Source organism: Crocuta crocuta, unplaced genomic scaffold, assembly GCF_008692635.1.
Source record: "Crocuta crocuta isolate KB4526 unplaced genomic scaffold, BGI_CrCroc_1.0 scaffold613, whole genome shotgun sequence".
NCBI lineage: Eukaryota > Metazoa > Chordata > Mammalia > Carnivora > Hyaenidae > Crocuta > Crocuta crocuta.
The window spans coordinates 1,592,059-1,610,403 of NW_027528880.1; the positions used below are offsets into that span (position 1 = coordinate 1,592,059).

General features: G+C 53.1%; 1 protein-coding gene across 1 annotated transcript in view; it reads left to right on the forward strand.

The window, feature by feature from the left end:
- Positions 1-13,622, forward strand: part of MYT1 (myelin transcription factor 1) — a 38,061-nt gene extending 24,439 nt beyond the window's left edge. The window contains exons 15-21 of the mRNA XM_077756803.1: positions 4,131-4,193; positions 4,550-4,633; positions 8,455-8,676; positions 9,729-9,820; positions 10,428-10,531; positions 12,823-12,966; positions 13,320-13,622. Coding sequence (XP_077612929.1) covers positions 4,131-4,193; positions 4,550-4,633; positions 8,455-8,676; positions 9,729-9,820; positions 10,428-10,531; positions 12,823-12,966; positions 13,320-13,460 — 850 coding nt within the window. The 3' untranslated portion in view covers positions 13,461-13,622. The remainder of the gene's footprint in view (positions 1-4,130; positions 4,194-4,549; positions 4,634-8,454; positions 8,677-9,728; positions 9,821-10,427; positions 10,532-12,822; positions 12,967-13,319) is intronic.
- Positions 13,623-18,345: the final 4,723 nt, after the last annotated feature.

The window sequence follows — 18,345 nt, forward strand, 5'->3', positions numbered from 1 at the left end:
CTTTGCCCTTCCCTTCTCCTAGTGCCCTGCAGCTGCTTCTGTCTTGGCCCCTGGTGACCGTCCCAGATATGCCTCTCCATGCTCATCCCTTCTCTCTGCTGAGCACCCCCTCTTTCTGCTTCTCCTCCCTGCCCCTAACACACAGGCACCGTCTAGCCTGCTTGACAGCCCTGCTTACATGCGATGCAAGCACCCAGAGGTTTCCCAGGTATCAGTGTCCTCTTGGGGCTGGAGTTGGGGACTGCCACTGCCTTTGATTTTTATGCATTCAGTTGAGCTGTGGCATTGCAGCCACTGTGACCCTGCGCCATGCAGTGCTGATCCTGGGCTCTCAGGCTGAGCAAGGGCTCAGAAAGGAAGTCCTACTCTTGTCCTCTAGGGTCACTCCCTCTCCAGGGGTGTTCATTCCTCCCTTGGGCCTCCATATTGAGGGGCCCCGAATCTAGGCTCATTCTGTTCTGGGGCCAGATAGGAGCTAGGGCCCTAGAGACTCTAAGACGAGGAGCTGTTATTGCCAAAAGCTTCCAAGGGGCCTGAGCTGATTTAGAAACAGGGCAGAAAGCTCTAGATCTATAGAATGTCCCTATCCTGCCAGTCTCCTCTTTGTCACTCTGGGAGGCCTATTTGGTCCCAGAAGCCATAAGTGTGCCATTTCCCCATTGTTACCAATGGGGCTCTCTGTTCTGGGCAGGGTTCACTACCAGAACTGTCCTTCTAAGAGTTAACAGCTTTAATGTAAACACTTTCTGAGGCTCAGCTCATCATGGCAGATTTGCATAGTTACTCATCCACTCACCGTGTCCAGCCCCAGAAGTCTGTCAGCCCTGCAGGCTCAGGACCCTCTTCCCTCCACTCCCCCCCTCCTTTCCTTCCTCTTTTCCACCTTTCCCATGTTCCCTTTTTCCTGTTTCCTTTCCCAATTCGACTTGCTTTTTAACTGTGATTAGTTTTCATGGTTTTCCAGCTCGAGGGCCTGAATGACTTTAGAGTTCTAGGTATGAACACATATGTGCACAGTGGACCTCTCTTCCTGCAGAGCGGGTGCTTGGGGACAACGTGGGCCTGGTCTGGCCTGGAAATATGGCCACCTGGGAGGGTTAGCACTCTTCTAAGACTAAGAGCCTATAAGGAACTTTAACCTGAACTTGTTTAAAAATAGCAACAGAAAGCTTTCCTTGTGTGAAAACAAGTCACCCATCAGCCTCAGCAAGGTCTGGGAAGGTGGCCGAGGTACCCTGACTCCCCCCAAGCTTGTCTCTGGTCCCAGAGGTCTCTGCGTGGGAGTCCACTCTTTGCCCTCTCAGGCCACAGCGTGGGCTTGGGGTGGATGTGGGCAGGGCTCCACAGTGTTCCTGGTGTGCTGGCGCTTTCCACTCCCTCCTCCCTTCTCTCGTCCCATGGGCATCTTGGAGAGGCTGCTCCTGACCAGCCATGTCGCAGTGATGGATGAAGGCGATCTGTCCCCAGAGGGGCACAGACATCTGTATCACTGCCTTCCAAACAAGGCTCTTTTGGTGGCCTCCTTGTCAATAACTGGGTGCAGCAACAGTCTCGGATGATGTGTTTTCTGTGTTTTAATCCAACCTCAGGGGCATTTGCTCCTCTTTTTTGTGTGCCCACTATGGTCAGGGGCAGGGGACACAGCTGCCCTTGACCATTCAGTTTACTCTGTGTGTGTGGAGTTGGGGTGCAGCCACACACCCTATAAGGTGTGTGACAAGGTGGAGGACAGCCCCTCCCCCCCATGCCATGGGTCAGGGAAGGGGCTCAGAGGCGAGACCTGGTGTGTGCCACCAAGATGTAGTGAATCTCTTAGACACAGGACTCTTCTTCTTACCCAGACAACGTACTCAGAAGCAGATGGTTGAGAGGGTTCCTGCCACTGACCCTGTGGGTCCTCAAGGACACAAGAGTGGTTGACAGTGTCGGCGCCTAGCACGGATACCTTCTTCTCCAGTCACATGAACCTCATCCTCTACTGAATACGGCCTTTGGGAAAACCCATTGAATCAGGGCTCAGCAAGGAGTGCAGGTGGCCCCACATGCCTGGAGACGGTGTGCCTCAGTGGAACCCTTGGGAACGCCAGGTCCACGTGTGCTGGGGCCTGGCAGGGACCACCCCCACGTGCATGCTCTCCCTTGCCAGCCTAACTCACAGGTGCCACTGGAGGTCGTACCACAGTATGGACCTGCACTCATGGGCATCGAGGCCCAGGGCTGCTGTGGAGCCATGCCGCCCTGGCCAGCACCGTAGCACTGAGTCTGAGTTCTGCCACGTTTCCCCGGAGTTGAGAAGAAGCAGAGCCCCAGGGAGCCACCCGAGCGGCTGCAAACTCAGGAAGGAGAAACACCATCCTCACGCTCTGCACTTAGCCTTCCGGAGGGCAGGAGTGGGGCTCCAGCTTCAGCAGGCTATGAGAGCGCTCAGCATGGCACTCTGAGCTGAGGAGGGGGCAGCAGGGCATCAAAGGGGCCTTGGCCTCAGCAGACAGTTGTGCGAAGCATACCCTGACGTGCCTGAGGGACTTGGTGCCCACGGCCAGGGGCCAACCCCAGCAGCTCACACCCTGAGACCTAGGATGATGCAGAGACACAAAGCATCCCCGCAGGAGAGGCGCACCAGTTTGGGGTTTGTCTGAAAGGATGAAGCCCACGTAGATGGAGGTGGTGTGTGGTTTCTCTGAAAATGCAAAAACTTCCTGGACCTAGATGTGTGTGGGTTGGTATGTGACCACACATGCCTGGATCAGGAGCCATCATAACCTCAATAGGGTTTGAGTTACCCTTAAATCCCACAAAAGGGTGATTTGACTGGCTGGCCTGTTGACAGGCCAGGGAGGCATCCCACGTGTGGCTCACAGGGCAGGGATGAGGAGGGTGCCTTGAGAAAGTCCAAGGGACAGGAGAAGGAGCGGGTCGGATGGGAATTGAATTCCTCCATGTTGCCATGACTCTTTGAGCTTCCTCTGATGCGGAACAGGCAGTGTTGGCCTGTGAGGTCTGGGCGGCAGCCCAAAGCTGTGGGGATCCTTTGGCTGTGGTCTTGCTCCAAACACCAGATGCTGCCGAAGAAGAGGATGTTGAGAAAGGGCCTTGGGCACAGTACAGGGACTGAGTGTCTCAGAGAACTCTGTTGACGGAGAGGCAGAGACCTATGTCCCATTCCAGCTGATGCGAGTCCCCAGAACCCTCTTGGGGTCACTTTTATATTGAGAAACAACCTCAGCGTCCATGGTTTTTCCTCTGTGTGAGGATGAAACTAGAAACAGCAGATAAGTATTCTGTGAGTAACAGGCTTTCCAGATGTAAGCCCTCAGGTCCTGTCCGCTCCTACTGGGTCGGAGCTGCGCCCTCATACGTACCAAGGTGCAAAGCTGGAGACCTGCTCCAGAGGGTTCTGTGGACCCACCTGCAGAGTCAGGCATGCCTCCCCACGCTGACATTTTTCCTCCATGGACATCCAGGGAAAAACAATTTGAGGAAACCCATACTTGTATACTAAAGTGGAATTTTTACCTTCTATGTGACATGTTTGTCAACGTTTTGGTTGCATAAAGTTGGGTTTTTGTGTTCCCCATCCTTACCCTGGGCTAGTGCCCACCACCCCTGAAAAGCCTCTGGTTATGCAAATTCTGCACTCACTGGGAATTACACCTCTAGGTGCCCAGTGCTATGGATGGTGTGTCATGGATGGTCAGTAAATATCTGTTCCTTTGCTCAGATGGTGGTGACCCTCCCAGAGAACAACTCTTCTTCCTCCTAGCCATGTCAAGGAAGAAGAACCCATCTTAAGTGTTAGGTTTGCCTTTCTGGACACTGTTTCAAGGTCTATGTGTGATCTGGAACCTTTAAGTCCAGCCTAGAAGCCCGCAGAAGGCCAAAACAGGAGCCTATCATTCCTGCAGTGGAGATTTGCTCTCGTCTTGGGCCCTCTGGACCCCCGGGGAGATGGAGTGGCAAAGTTCTGGAGGCCGGATGTCTTGGCAGCAGGCTAGCCAGGACGCTCACGCTGTTTGTGAGACTGGTGCTAGGGAGGCGGGTGGGCCCACATTGGGGCTGAGCACAGAGGGGGTCCTTTTGTGGTCAAATATCTTCACTGGCTCTGGTTCCAGCTCCGCTGTCCTCCACAGGTGCCCCACACCCGGCTGTGACGGCTCTGGCCACATAACAGGGAACTATGCATCACACCGAAGGTGAGCCTGCCGTGGCCTGGGGTGCCAGGCTGGATAGGGTGGGGTGGGTCTCTTCCTCAGATGAAGTTGCAATGCTCCAGATAAGACATTAATGTTGCTGGTAACGACAGTCTGTTTCATCTCTGTGGTCTGAACTGATGTGCCATGTTGTTCTTAGCAACCAGAACGAGGGGCTCATGGTACCACTTCCTGTCATAGCCCTACTGCCCAGTCAAATGCTCCATGACAGAAGTTTCCTTGGGATCCCCTGGGGCTGCTGATCACAAAGCTGGAGGGGAGGGGAGGGGTGGGCCAGATGTGTGCGAGAAGTTGCTGTTCTGGGATGATGGTGGCTTCTTTCCCTCTTTCGAAACTAGCTTGTCAGGCTGCCCTCGTGCCAAGAAAAGTGGAGCCAGGGTGACCCCCACAAAGGATGACAAGGAAGACCCTGAGTTGATGAAGTAAGTTGGGGTCTTGCTGACCCTCTTGGTTGCTTTGCAGAACTGGGATTTTCCTGTATGTTATGATTTTAAAAGGCTCCTTCTAGACTCCTTTTTCAATTAATACAGCTGGTCAGTGACAATGGCCATTTTTACAGAGTTCTCCTACTGTGCATGTGGATACTTACGAAGCTGTGAGCCATGTGCGTTGGTATCGAGGGCACACACAGTGGGCTTCTGTCCAGGCTTCTCAGATCTAGGGGTGTTTGATGGGGCCAGGAGAGGCAAAGAGCCCTGCCGCCCATGCACCTTGGGGGTACACCGGGACGTAGGCTCCGGGCATGGAGCAGCCCCACAGGGTGCTCGTGGGTATGGCAACCTGCACAAATGTGGTCTGATGGGGAAGGTCAGGTGTAGGAGTAGACAAGGAGAGGATGGTTAGAAAGATGATCAGTCTTCGAACTGTGTGGGTCTGCACACTCACACACTTTTGCAGGGAGCTGGTGTGGAAAGAGTGAACCCAGGAGGGTCACCCTGACTGGGACCTCGACACTGCTGTTGGGAGGAGAGAGGACATCCTGGGCCTTATGTGACTGAAGTCCCTGAAACCCTCTCCTGACTGTCTCACTGGGGGTCCCTAACATGTCATCAGGGGGATTGTGTGTGAACTCTGACCTTGTGAGTGCCCCACTTCGTAGGGGCCTGTATCATTGTCAGCTTATCCTTCCAGAAAGGAACTTGCCACCGGAACCCCTCACTTGCAGGTACGGCTAACAGAGTGACCCACTGTTTGATTTGCCCAGGACTTTCAAAGCCAACGTCGGACAAGGCAGGCAGTGGGTCCCCTTGCCAGTTGAGGACTAGAAGAGAATGGTTCCGGCTGTATTGTGGCACAGGGGCTTGGAGCTGGCTTGGCCAGGTCATAGCCAGGCAGGTCCGCAGGAAGCAGATCTGCCCTGATTGCGTGTTGCCTTTGGGCCAGTGACAACTGGATGCTCGCCCTACAGAGGGCAGCAGCCCGGGCAAGTTGCTCCTCCTCGGAGCTCCCGCTCGGAGATCTCCCCAGCTGTGCCCAAACATCTGCTCGGCCACAGGAGGAGAGGTCTGATTGACCAGCATCACACCCTTCAAAGGGGCTGGCCCCAGCAGCTGTTTGATGGTAAAAAGCTGTGGCTTGTTTATTTTATTTTTTACAATGAAACTATAATGAATGCTAAATCAAAAACACAAAATATGTGGATATTGGTGTCCTGAATGCAGCCCACTAAATGCTAGGATGGATAAAGAGTATTTATCCTTCGGAGAAGCCAGGAATTTGCCTGTGATCATATAAATGCAAGCTGCTATGGATTTAGCAAGGATCCTGCTGCAGGGATATGATAAGTGAATTGTGCTGCATTTGCAAATGATTAAAATCAAGATCAGCATTTTTCAAATTAACTGGGAAAAATGGTTTTCCTCCTCCTACTGTGCTGTCAACTTTGCTTTTTAAAAAACAAGATTTTTGCAGCCAAGTGGAGAATATGACTTAGAAGCAGGTCAGCATTTACAGGATGGATGAAGTTCCTAATGGTTCCATGGCAAGGCGGGGCGTGTGGGAGGGGCGCCTATTCAGCACCTCCATTTTATAGGGCCTCCTCCCCAGCCATAAACTTTAACTGTATTTGTAATTGACTATCCTCTTTAAACAAATGCAGACCGCAGCAGAAACTTTAACCGGGGCATCAGGTCCTGCTGCGTGGTGGGATTTTGTGAGTGTGGGCTAGATGGGATTTTGGAGGCTGGTGGAGGAAGAGTTCCCTTTATGACATCTTGTGTCTGCACCATTTGAGATTAAGTCATGTCAGCACGTTGTGGTAAATCCCTTTGGCCAAAACTAAATAACTGGCCGTAAAAGTCTGTGGATGTTCCAGTGCAGGGGTTAGGAGCTCAACGCCTGTTGCCTGTGGAGAGCCCTTCCCCCACCCCCTCCCGCTGTGCTATCCCCAGTCACGCTGGCATCTGACAACAGAGATATACCTGAGACCCCGGTGCCCTGGTGGCACAGGGCTTACCTGGGAAGTACAGAAGCTGCCGGACTTGGAACCCTACACACACCTTAATGTGAGGTCACCCGACAGCTCTGAAGATTTGGACACTGGTTGTGGAGGGACAGGAAAGTGGTGTTACCACCCTCATATCTGAAATACTCACTACGAATAAATTCCAGGGGGTCATCCATGATGAGGAGGGTTAGGGTTTTACAAAGAAAGTTGGAAAAAAGAGTTTAGATTCAATTGTGTTTTTATAACTGTGAAAGGCTGCCTCTCATTTGGCCTTTTGATCTTGTGATGTCAGATTCTCACATGTGCTTTCAGAGCACCTGGCCCAGGTGTCCCCTGGGACCCCACATCAGAGAGGTGTCCTGGTACAAGGAGTAGACATACCCCTGGGGTCTTTACTAGGCCCTTGGCAGTGTCTCCACGCTGGACTGATGGCTGAGATGACCTTGGACTGGTTCAGCAGCCATTCCACATGCCTGAGGCCCATGTGGGTGGGGTGAGGAAGAGAGGGTTAGGTACCAGGAGAGGAGACAAATGAGGATGGATCCAGGCAATGGAGGCTGGGAAAATGTCTGCAGTGGCCACCTTGGAGGTGAGGTCCGAGCTTGGGAACAGCTTCTAGGCAGCGAGGCCCTGTCCCCTCACCTGCTGGGGCAGGAGCCCCGGAACGGCCCTTGACCTCTTGAAGACTTTGTGCCTCTGACTTCTCCACCCCAAGGACCTCTCTGTAAACTGGGGCCATGTATCCCCTTGTAGGGCCGTGTATGTTTGCCCGGTCTGTGGCTTATAAAACGTGGGTAACAGACGGCAAATTACATGAGTCTCATTTGTTGGAGGGGAGAAAACAGAACTTGCAGGTAGAGGATGTTGTCCTCAGTCAGCTGTTGGTTCCTAGGTGGTCCTGAGCTCAGACACCACGATCCTGCCGTGTCGTCAGTGCTCAGAAGGCATCACAGGGGGCTCTTAGTCCAGGTCCCTCCCAGAGCCCACAAGAGTGGATGCCCAGAGCCCTCTGCATCAGCTGGTTTTCTGTGGTGCATTCGTTCCAATGGAAGCATGAGGGAGACTTGCTCTGAACTTTTTCTCAAGTTGCTTCACCTGTCTCTGGGGCGTTTGCTATTTCCCAAGAGGATTCTCTCCCTCTCCCCCAACAATTTGGCAGGAGTCACTATCAAATGTCTGAACTGAGTCTTTTTTGCATGAGCACTCTGGCCCGTGTTCTTCCTTCCAGAACACACATTTCAGATGTGGCAAAGCTGGGACATCCATGGACATCATGCCATGACAGCCTCATTCTGGGATGCTATGGGGTGATGGGGCCCCTGCTGTCCCCACACTGCCTGGCTCAGGGCGCACTTGTGAACTTCTGTAACTGCCCAGGCCCCCAGGTGCTGTGCTTGGTACAGTCTCCCAGGGAGTGGCCTCTGGATGGTTTCAGCCGACACCTTCACTCCACATTGCTGGGGTGATATAGAAGTGATGTGGCAGCGAGGTCTAGGTGTGGACCTAGAGCCCCCTGAGAGAAACCCGTGGGCACAGAGGCATCATGGCTCCTGGGGGATGGGGAGAGAAGGTAGCTGCTGACCTTGCAATCATGCAGGAGGCATGCAGGTGAGGCTGTAAAGGGAACGTGATCCCTGCTGCCTTCACGTCTGGTCAGAGCCTGGGGCCTCAGGAATCACTCCATCAGTGGCAGTTCATCCAGGAGCCCCCAGCAGTCTCGGTGTCTGGCACGGAGAGGCTCTGGGCCTCCCTTCCCCCTCCAGTGCTCTGTGCTCACCTCTGACCTCTTTGTGCCAGGTGCCCTGTGCCAGGCTGTGTGGGGCTTGGTCACATCAGCGGCAAATATGCCTCACACAGAAGTGCATCTGGCTGTCCGCTGGCTGCTCGGAGGCAGAAAGAGGGTTCCCTTAATGGCTCACCGTTCTCCTGGAAATCACTGAAGAACGAGGGGCCCACTTGCCCCACTCCGGGCTGTGATGGCTCCGGTCATGCCAACGGTAGCTTCCTCACCCACCGGAGGTAACTGCCCTGCACACCCTGAATTTCATAGGGACCCTAGCCTTGGGCGTGTGGGCAAAGCTCTTTAGGAAGGACCAGATTACGGCTCAGTTGTAGCCTATAGTTTCTCCAGGAAAACGCAAGGCCCGGATTGGTAGCTGACTGGGGGAAGCCATAGAAATTCTGTTCGTATTAGATCATGGTGTTTGTGACATGCCTCACCCCATGTGGCTGCTCCACATGGAGCATGTGGAGTCCCTCCAGCAAGAGTGAGTGGAGCCCTGAGTCTGGTGTGTACATTCTCCAAACAGGTGCCAGCTTCTCGTGAAAAGCTGGCCCCTCCTGCTGGGGCCTCTTCTTTGAATTTTGGGCCCACGTCTGCCTGCTGTGGGAAGGGACATGGTGACAAGACACCTCCCTGCCTGAGCTTTCACTTGGCCCCCAACACCTGTCCCAGGGCTGGGATGGGGGCTTGCCTTCCCCAATCTATTCCTCTGTGTGCCAGGCAGCTGAGGTATTGGCTGAGGTGCAGGGGTCACCATACAGTCCATCCGAAACCTTCTTTTTCTTTTTTTCTGGCCCTGTCTCTCCACCTATAAGATTAATTAACTCGTTCATTCCACAAGCTTTTACTGAGAGTCCACCAAATGCCAGGCTCCAGAGACAGAGCAGAGAACGAGTTGATTTGGGCCAGGTGGGGGACAGGCTATAAGCAAACAAATGAGTAAGGTATGCAGTATGGCCCAGAGGGTACATGCTGTGGGGAGAATAGTGGCAGGGAGGAGTGAGGAAGGCCTCTCTGAGGAGGGGGTGAGGAGCTTGCCCCAAGCCATCTGGGGATAAGCCTTTAGGGCCTGAGCTGGGAAAGGCCTGGGCTACTGAATGAGGAGTTTGGCAGCTTGGCAGCTGGAGCCCAGGAGTAGGGGCAAGAGGAGATGAATGAGAAAGCTCCAAACCAGGATCCTACCAGGCTGCCAGCCAGCAAGGCCTTGGCTTTCATTGTGATGTGTCATCGCAGACTGGCTCTTGGTGTGTGATCTTGGACTGGTTTTTGGTGTGACCTTTGCTTCCAGCTTATCTGGCTGTCCCAGAGCAACATTTGCTGGAAAGAAGGGAAAAGTCTCAGGGGAAGAGGTTCTCAGCACGAAGTTCAAGACGAGTGATGGTAAGGTGTCCCTCCTGCAGTTCCTCCGAGTGATCTCTGTGACCTGGGTGAGTGAGCAGTACTGGTGGGATTGGGTGGGGAGGCAAAGCCCCTCCTAGAGTGAGTCATGGTGGAGACAGACCGCTGACCTGAGCCGATGGGTCTCCCAACCTCAGCTCTTGATCCCTGGTTGCCTCGAGTCTGGGCTCCTGGACCTCAAGTGGCCATGTTTGCTCTAACCTGGGAATTGATAAGTGTTGGCATCAGAGTACCCTGATGGCAGCATCAGAAGCCATGTTCTCAGGGTTTGTGGAGTTGTTCACTCGCTTAGTGTCAATGAAGAGGGAAGCTGAGGAAATTCAGCACCACCTGGAAAACTTCCATCTTTATCTCGGCAATTAATACTTGCCAAAGAGATTTATATTCTCCTACCCATGACCCAGAGTCAGGGGGAAAATGTAGACACATGGCTACTAGTCTCCAAGATTGACTTTTCCAGCATGAAATGTGGGATATGAGCTGCCCACCAAGCCAGGCAGTTTGCCTCTGCTTGGAAGGGCTCCCCAGTTCCACCTGCTGGCCGGGGTGTAAAGTTGAGAGCCACAACCAAGGCTTCTCTCTGGGGCAGTACTGGAGAACGATGAAGAGATCAAGCAGCTGAACCAGGAGATTCGCGATCTGAACGAGTCCAACTCGGAGATGGAGGCCGCCATGGTGCAGCTGCAGTCCCAGGTGGGTGGTGTTGCCCACCTGTACATCCACCCCCTCCCTCCCGTTCTGTGTCAAGCCGCTCCCTCCCAACCTGAGAGGTCCTGGTCCTCAGCTTCCTCTTTGGTGAGGCAGGAGAACCGAGCCCCTTATCAAACTCGCTGTCAAGCTGAGCTGGTGGATGTAGTGCTCAGGGACACTGAGAACAAGCCACACTTGCCAGCATTGGTAGTTCATCCAGCAGTAGGGGTCTTGAGGTGCCCATGCCGGGGGTCCCATCAGGGCTACTGGTGCCATCAGGCTTGGCTGCTGGCCCTGTCAGTAGGAGTAGTACTGACAAAGTGGGTTCTGAGGGCCCGGCTGGAGCCTGATTCTACCATAGTACTGCCCTATATCAGCCTAGTGACCTGGCGAACCTGTTAACAATCTGTATCTTGACGTCCTCACTGACGTACAGTGGAGAGAATAATAGGAATCAACTCTGTGACGTTGTTGTGAGATAAATGCATTTGTATGAGAAAGAGTCTGACCCAGAAAGAGCCACTGTTGCCATGCGACAGGGTTACAGATTTCTTTAAGTGTATTTGTTATCTCTCTCTGATTTCCCCAAAATGAACATTTGTCATCAGAAAAAAATGCAGTGAAGGCCTTATTTTGAAAAGAAGACAGTGCCCTGTCCCTAGCTGCTGAGTAGGAGGCTGGAGCAGAGCCTTGGTCACAGAAGGAGTAGCCACACATAGTTATGTCCCCTATGGCAGGAGGGTCAGAGGGACAAGGAGGTACTGGGCCCTGCAGGATCTGAGGGCAGAAAGTACAGATGGGAAGGTGGTGAGGCTCCTTCCTAGCGGCTGCGGTGTGACACCCTGGAGCCCCACACGTCTTGTGACGCTGTTCCTTCCTCCACTGGCAAGCAGGCTTTCATGCTGACCTCCTGTATAAAAATAGCATCAGCCCATGGAGATAAGGAAGGATTTTTATTCTGCCATGCAGTACCTCCCCAGGTTCCTAGGCAGTAGGAGCAGAGGAGTGTTGGGGCATCTCTGGGTGCCAAGACATCACCGTGTGACTGCCACCCTCCGTCCCTCACTGCTGCCTCCCTTTGGGGCAGCATCCCTGATTTCTCATTTTTTTTGCTGATCTCCACCTTTTAAAAATGTTTTTATTTAATTAATTTGAGACAGAGAGCGGGGAGGGGAGGGTCAGAGAGAGAATCTGAGAAGGCTCCACACTGCCAGCATGGGGCCCAGTGTGGGGCTTGAACTCACAAACCTCGAGATCATGACCCCAGCCGAAACCAAGAGCCAGATGCTAAACCCGCTGAGCCACCAAGGCACCAGGCACCCCTGATTTCCACCTTTTTATTCTTGGAAGGACCAAGAGCCCTCTTTCCTCTAGAGAGAGTTTTGAGTCGTGTGCTCTGTGGAAGGGCTCAAGCAAAGAGAAGGCAGGCCCCTAATTCCTACTCAAAGTAGGTGAAGAAGCATGATGTTTCCCAGCCATGTGGTTGGAGGAAAGCATTCTACCTGATCCATAGCTTCCTAAAAGGCAGCTTACCTGTCTGTACCTTGGGACAGCTTAATGTGTCACACATGTCATGTGAGCTTGCCTCTGCCCTGAGGCTTCCTTAAGATGCGGTCAGGTTGGGGGCTGCCCTCCCAAGCAAGTCTTCTCCAGATCAGTCCCCAAGGCAAGCTTCCCACCTTCCCCATGCTGGCTGTGAACCGTAGGGTTATGCTGACCCTGAGACTTACCTGATCGCTTGAGCTGTGCAGAGTAGGCAGGACTGCCCACGGCCGCTAGCCGTGTTGTCACTGTCACTCTCGGGGCATACTGGAGGAGTCATGACTGGCTCTACTCAGCTAGGAGTGGCAGAAAGAGATGCAGTTGCCTGTTCTGCTTGCCTTCCACAGCTTTATTAAGGCACTTTGTTGGTCTTTCTGGTGGGGGGAAAATCCGAAGGCAGTCAGATACCCCACGAAGTGGATGTAGTATTCCCATTACAGACAAGGAATAAGAAACATGGCAAAGTTAACTGCACAGCGAGTGGTGGGCTGGGATTTGAGCTTTGGGGTCTGTTTTCCTCTCTGCCCCTGTAGGATAGATGTGGCATAGAAAGCCATGGCCCCACACAGCTCCTGGCTCAGTCACTGTGCCCCCTCCTCCATCCAGGGACCAGAATCCCTGCCTCTTTTTACCCCCACCCAGAGAGATAAGAGAGGTGGCACAGTTAGCATGCTGGGTGTGTCCCAGGAGAATGGGGTGTGGTCCATGGGGCCCCAATGGCAGGAGGTATTTCCCACCTTGGTCTGGTGCAGATCTCCTCCATGGAGAAGAGCCTGAAGAACATCGAAGAAGAGAACAAGCTCATTGAGGAGCAGAATGAAGCCCTGTTTCTGGAGCTGTCTGGCCTGAGCCAGGCCCTCATCCAAAGTCTCGCCAACATCCGCCTTCCACACATGGTAAGCAGTATGCGGCCCTGTAGGCACACCAGTGAGCTTGTGGCGGATCCCCTCCCCCCGCCCCCCGACTCTGGGGAGCCCAAGGAGGGTGGGGCACCCCTCAATGTCTAGGGTCCTGCCAGAAGGGTAGGTGCTCTGCCCCGCAGGCTGTTGGTCATGGTGACTCCAGCTGTCTGGAATAGCTTACGAACCCACAGCAGAATTCTCAGGGTTGTTTTGGCCCAACGGTGCCAGTGCTGACCCCAGGAGGTGTGAGGAGATGGGTGTGATGTCCTGCCATAGACTTCTGTGACTTCAAAAATCACGGGACCCACTGTGCGGATGGAGCTTCCTAACCTGGTTCTGTTTTCCAGGAGCCAATATGTGAGCAGAATTTCGATGCCTACGTGAGCACCCTCACAGACATGTACTCCAACCAGGAGTGCTACCAGAACCCCGAGAACAAGGACCTCCTGGAGAGCATCAAGCGGGCGGTGAGGGGCATCCAGGTCTAGACCCCATCACTCCAGAAGCCACCCCGCCAATCGGGACATCCGGGGCAGCCCAACTTGGCTCCGTCATTTACCTCCCTTGCTCTGCCCCCACAGTGGGGAGTCCCAGTTCACAGTGACTTCTGGTTGGCAGCCCAGGGAGGCCTCAGGTGGGCTTATCCACAGGGGTGCCTGGAAATCAGTGTCTTTCTTGTTGCACTTGCCAGGCTGGAGGCCTCAACCTCCCCACACGAGTGCAGGGCAGGGCATGAAGTATTACAAAGTGATTTATTTTTGTTTTTTGAAAGAAATCTGAAGAGCAGCTCAAAGTCTCCAGTGAAAGCTCATGGACAAGGTTCTCAGGGAAGTTTTGGAGTTTGCAACCACAGTATTCCTTTGTCTGTCGAGGCTGGGAGGGTAGCCGTGGGCATGGGGCGGGTGGTGCGTGTGACAGTGTCAGCCTGGAGCATGCGCCCCTGGGCGCACGTCTGCTCAGTGAGGTCAATGTGGCAAGTGTGTTTTCTGTTTTCATTTAATTCAGTTTTGTCTTAAGGATGGGATAAAGCACTGTTCCAGAGGGTTAGAAACAGAGACCTGCAGCCCACGGCCAGCCTGAGGACTCTAACCTGGGGAACCCCTGGAAGTTCCACATTAAAGCACCTCACATCTAGGGACAGCTGGCACCACAAGCCCGCACAGACACGTGCAGGCTTGGGGTCACACTCCCTCTTGGGGCTGTTGCCTTCAGACCCAGGTCTGGGTCAGGGCCAGGGTCTCTGGCTCTCTGTGCGTCCACTCATGCCCGTGACCCGTCACTGCCGCTTTACCTGGGTCATGGCCAAGCTTGACTGAGGTGGGGACGGCGTCAGCAAGGTCAGGGGATAAATTCCTAATTTGGAGACCACCAAGGTTTCACTTCTTTTTAGATCCATTCAAGATGCGAAAAAAAAAATTAATATAATGTGTTAAACACAATGTTCCTAACATGTAAATAGAGTCCAATCGGTTGTGACTGCAATTCCAAGTTAGTATTTAAAAGTAGAGAAATTGCACTTCCTGGAAGAAAAAAAAAAAAAAACGTAGTTAGTTTAATTATTCTGTAAAGTATTTAATTTTGTCAAGATGTAAGTATTTATATTCACAACCTCTTATGTTAACATTTGCTATTTATTTAACATTTTTATTTATTAATTTTATACTATTTCAACTAGACCCCACACCAGGACACCGCGAGAGGGAAACAGATGAAATCAAAGCAAAATTAACTATTTGACAAAAGATAGGCCACAAAAAAAATCTTGTTATAACTTCTCTATATAGAAGTCTTCTTATAATTTTGATGCAACCAAGTTATTTTTTATATATTTTGTTATTTATTCTTTTAATAATGGAGTTTTTTAAAAAGTATTTTGTAACTGAGGAATTTTGATAATTTGGGGATATTTTCCCCCTGGTCCAATGGAAAGAAAGGCTTTTTGGTTTTCTTTATCTCTTTGGTTCCTTTTGTTTCAGGCACGGACAACAGCAAATGGAATTCTGTATTTATTATTTATTTAAGTGTAGCGCAGATGTGTGTGCTCTGGCGTGTTTCTCGTGTTGCGTCTGTGTGCTGGTTCTTGGTGGCTGAGTCATGCTGCTGGAAGGAGTGCTGGCCACAGGCAGCACCGAGCAGTCCCCGCTCACAGGCTCCCTGTTCCTCTGACAGCTCCGATACTGTGACCCCCTTCCTCAGGAAACGCGTGGAACCCACAGCACAGCACTTCTCGGTGTGTTTGCAGGGTGATTTCCTAATAAAAGTCCACTCTGACTGTGCGTGGGAGTGGTGTGTACTGTGCCGGCGGTCTCTGTACCTGAGAGCCCTAACGAGTCACCTTCCTGGGGAGTGGGTGGGTGGGTAGACTCTTCCATGTGTGGTCTCTTCTTGATACCCTAATGTGGAACCAATATCCTTCCCCTGAAGGGGGTTCTAGGTGGTCTAAGTTACTATGCCCTGCCTCTTCCCACATGACTGGGTATGTGCAGTGCAGAACTCTCTTTTGGGCTTGGACAGAAGTCTTCCTGTTGGGGTTGTCAGACAGGGTAGGGTGGCAGGGGTGGTGGGGTTGGGGGGTAGAATAGGGGTTGCCACAGGCCATCTCTCCTGGCCACAAGGAGGAAGCCATCTGTGGTAGGAAAGAGTCTGGACATTCTGGAGGAAGGCAGAGTTGAGAAATGGAGAGAGAAGGGCAGAAGTGGAAGGGAGAGGATGAGAGAAGTCTCTGATCTTTTCAGAGCTCCTGGATCCAGCCATACCTGAAGGTTGTCCACCCTTGCATTTCCCAGTTATGCAGGGCAATGAACCCTTGTCCTTCTCTTTCCTCCTTCTCCTTCCTCCCCTTTCCTCCTCCTCTTCCTCCTTCCCTTCTCTTTTCCTTATCTCCCTCTTCTCCCTCCTCCTCTTCCTCTCCCTCCTCCTCTTCTTTTTTGCTTAAGTTCTTGTGCTTGGCTTTTTGGCCTTGCAGTGGCACCTCGCCATTTTCACACTTTAGTGTCAGGCGGAGCTCTAGCTCTCCCAGGATGAGACTTAGGTTTGGAGTTTCAACCTGAACTGTCCACATCTTTTGACCTCCTTGGGAATCTGACCCTGAAGGCCAACCTGGAGCTCCCATCTGACATGACGAAGGAAAATTCTTAGAAATCCTGAGCCTCATTTTCCACCACTGTCTAAGTTAGACAGGGTCTGGGACACCTGGGGGCATCTGGTGTGTTTGGAGGGCAGCTGCATATGGGCCTTCACTGCACCCCAGACCCTCCTCCCCACCCCTCTTCCCACTGTCCTTGCCTGTCTCTCTTTCCTCTCTGTCTACAGTGTGCAGGCTTCTGAAGCCTGGCCTCTTTTCTTCTGGCAACTCTATGGCTCCCCCCTCCCGTCCTCCACTGGTCCCTCTTCTCATCTGCCTTCGGCCACCTGGCCTCTCCCCTAGACTGTTCTTGGCTTCTGCCCCACCCTGCCCCTGCCCCTGTGAATGTTGCCTCCCTGTGTGTTTCTCAGAGGCTCCTCCAGTCCACATCCTGGCCTCTCTCCTTCCTCGAATCAACATCCTTACAGCTCATGTCTGCCATGTGCAGAGAACTCCCACACTGCTTCCTAAGCCTGCTTTTCCCAGCGCTAGAACCTTCTGGGTCTCTACTGGGATGCTCCATAGGCCACAGGACATGTCCCCTGGTGACCACAACAGCCCATTTGCAGCAGCTCCCAACCCGACCCTCCATGGACCCAGCAAGATACCAACCCTCCTCAGCTGCCTGTCCTGACTCACCCAGTTGAAGAGACCCTCGCCACATGCAGGGCCACAGTGCCTGTTGTGCCACATGGATGTGAATGTTACCACGGAACACCAACCTGGTCATGTGTGCCGCCCAGACGGAGTCACCTATGGGTGCTGCCCTAATGAGGGCAATGTATGACTTCAGGAAGAACAGGCGATTATTAAGGCTACATCCAGCTGCGCAGGGATGCAGGTATGGTGGCACCAGCCATGCCCTGCCTACCACAGGGGACAGGGTGGCCTCAGTGACTACTGAGCTCCAAGGGAGGCCTTCCCACTAACTGAAGTATCTATTTGGGCTGGTTCTGGCTCCTGAGGGTTGGCTACACCCCCAGCAGCTTCTTGAGCCAATATAGGTCTTAGGGACACACCAGGAGCCCCAAAGAGTCAGAGGAGCTGGTGCAGTCTCAGCCCTGTGGGGCCATCCCCAAGCCCACCACTTCTAGGATGAGAGGCCTACAGGGAGGGGCAGGGAAGCCCACGGAGCAACCTGCTTCCCACGTAGGGTCCTGGAAGTGGATGTGGAGGAGGCAGGTACAGCTCCCTCTCCAGCACCCTGCCAATGAACCCCTTCATTGGACCCGCCCATCTCTGCTCACTGGGTTCCTTCTGACACATTGGGACACATTTCTGCCCATGTCTTTCATACACTGTCAAAAATGTTTTCCTTGTATTTAATTCTGTCACCGCTCTCTCTGTAGCAGTTGTCAGAATAGCAAAGGAGAAACCTGGTGCTGTTTATGAATAAAAATGGTAAGGAGTCCACCCAGGGCTCTCCTGCTGCACTGTGAAGAGCAAGCAGAAGTGCTTGTAAGTCCCACACCGTGCCTCCCAGGACCACCGCTTGAGTCCCCAAGCAGAGCTTGATAATCCAAGACATCATCAGGCACCAACCCTAGAAGGGCTCAGTCAGTCACAGCCGAGTCACCGCACATAAGACTCTAGCTGGCTCAGCCCTGAGCAGGTACAGGAGAGAAGTAATGACAAATCCACCTCTCGTCAATGACTGTGGTGCAGGCACTAGGATTGTCCCTGTCATACTGACCAGAAGACTGAGGCCCACGAAGCTGCTCAGGGTCGCACTAGAGGATTGGCTATGTAGCCAGGATTTATACCAGGCCTCTGGCCCCTGGGGTCTAGCCTCTCCAGGAAGAGGAAGGGGTGCCAGCTCAGCTGAATGCCATGGTACAGTCAGACCCAGTGGACACAGAGGAGCCACAGGAGACGGGGCTGTTGTGATCCCCAGGCCAGTGGACGGAGCAGGAGGCACCAGGAAGAATCTGTCCAAGCACAGCATGGACAGATAGGTCCCCTAGTCTTGGGAGAGTTTGCCTGGCAGACACCACTGCCTCCCAGGTTGCTCTGACCGTACCCTAAAGTAGCTGGGACTGGACAGAGACTCTGAAGCCTCCTCGAGGTGGAATCGGGTTCTCCAGCACTCCTTTGGCTCCTCCTGCCGACAGGGCTGAGCAGGGTATACCCTGCCCCTGTGGGGGCCTCTCCTTGCTCCCATCAGCCTGGGCTGGCCTGCCTGGATGGCTCACTGTCACTGTGCTGGCCAGGGGTTTCCAACAGGGCAGTTAGGCTTATCCAAGACCTCT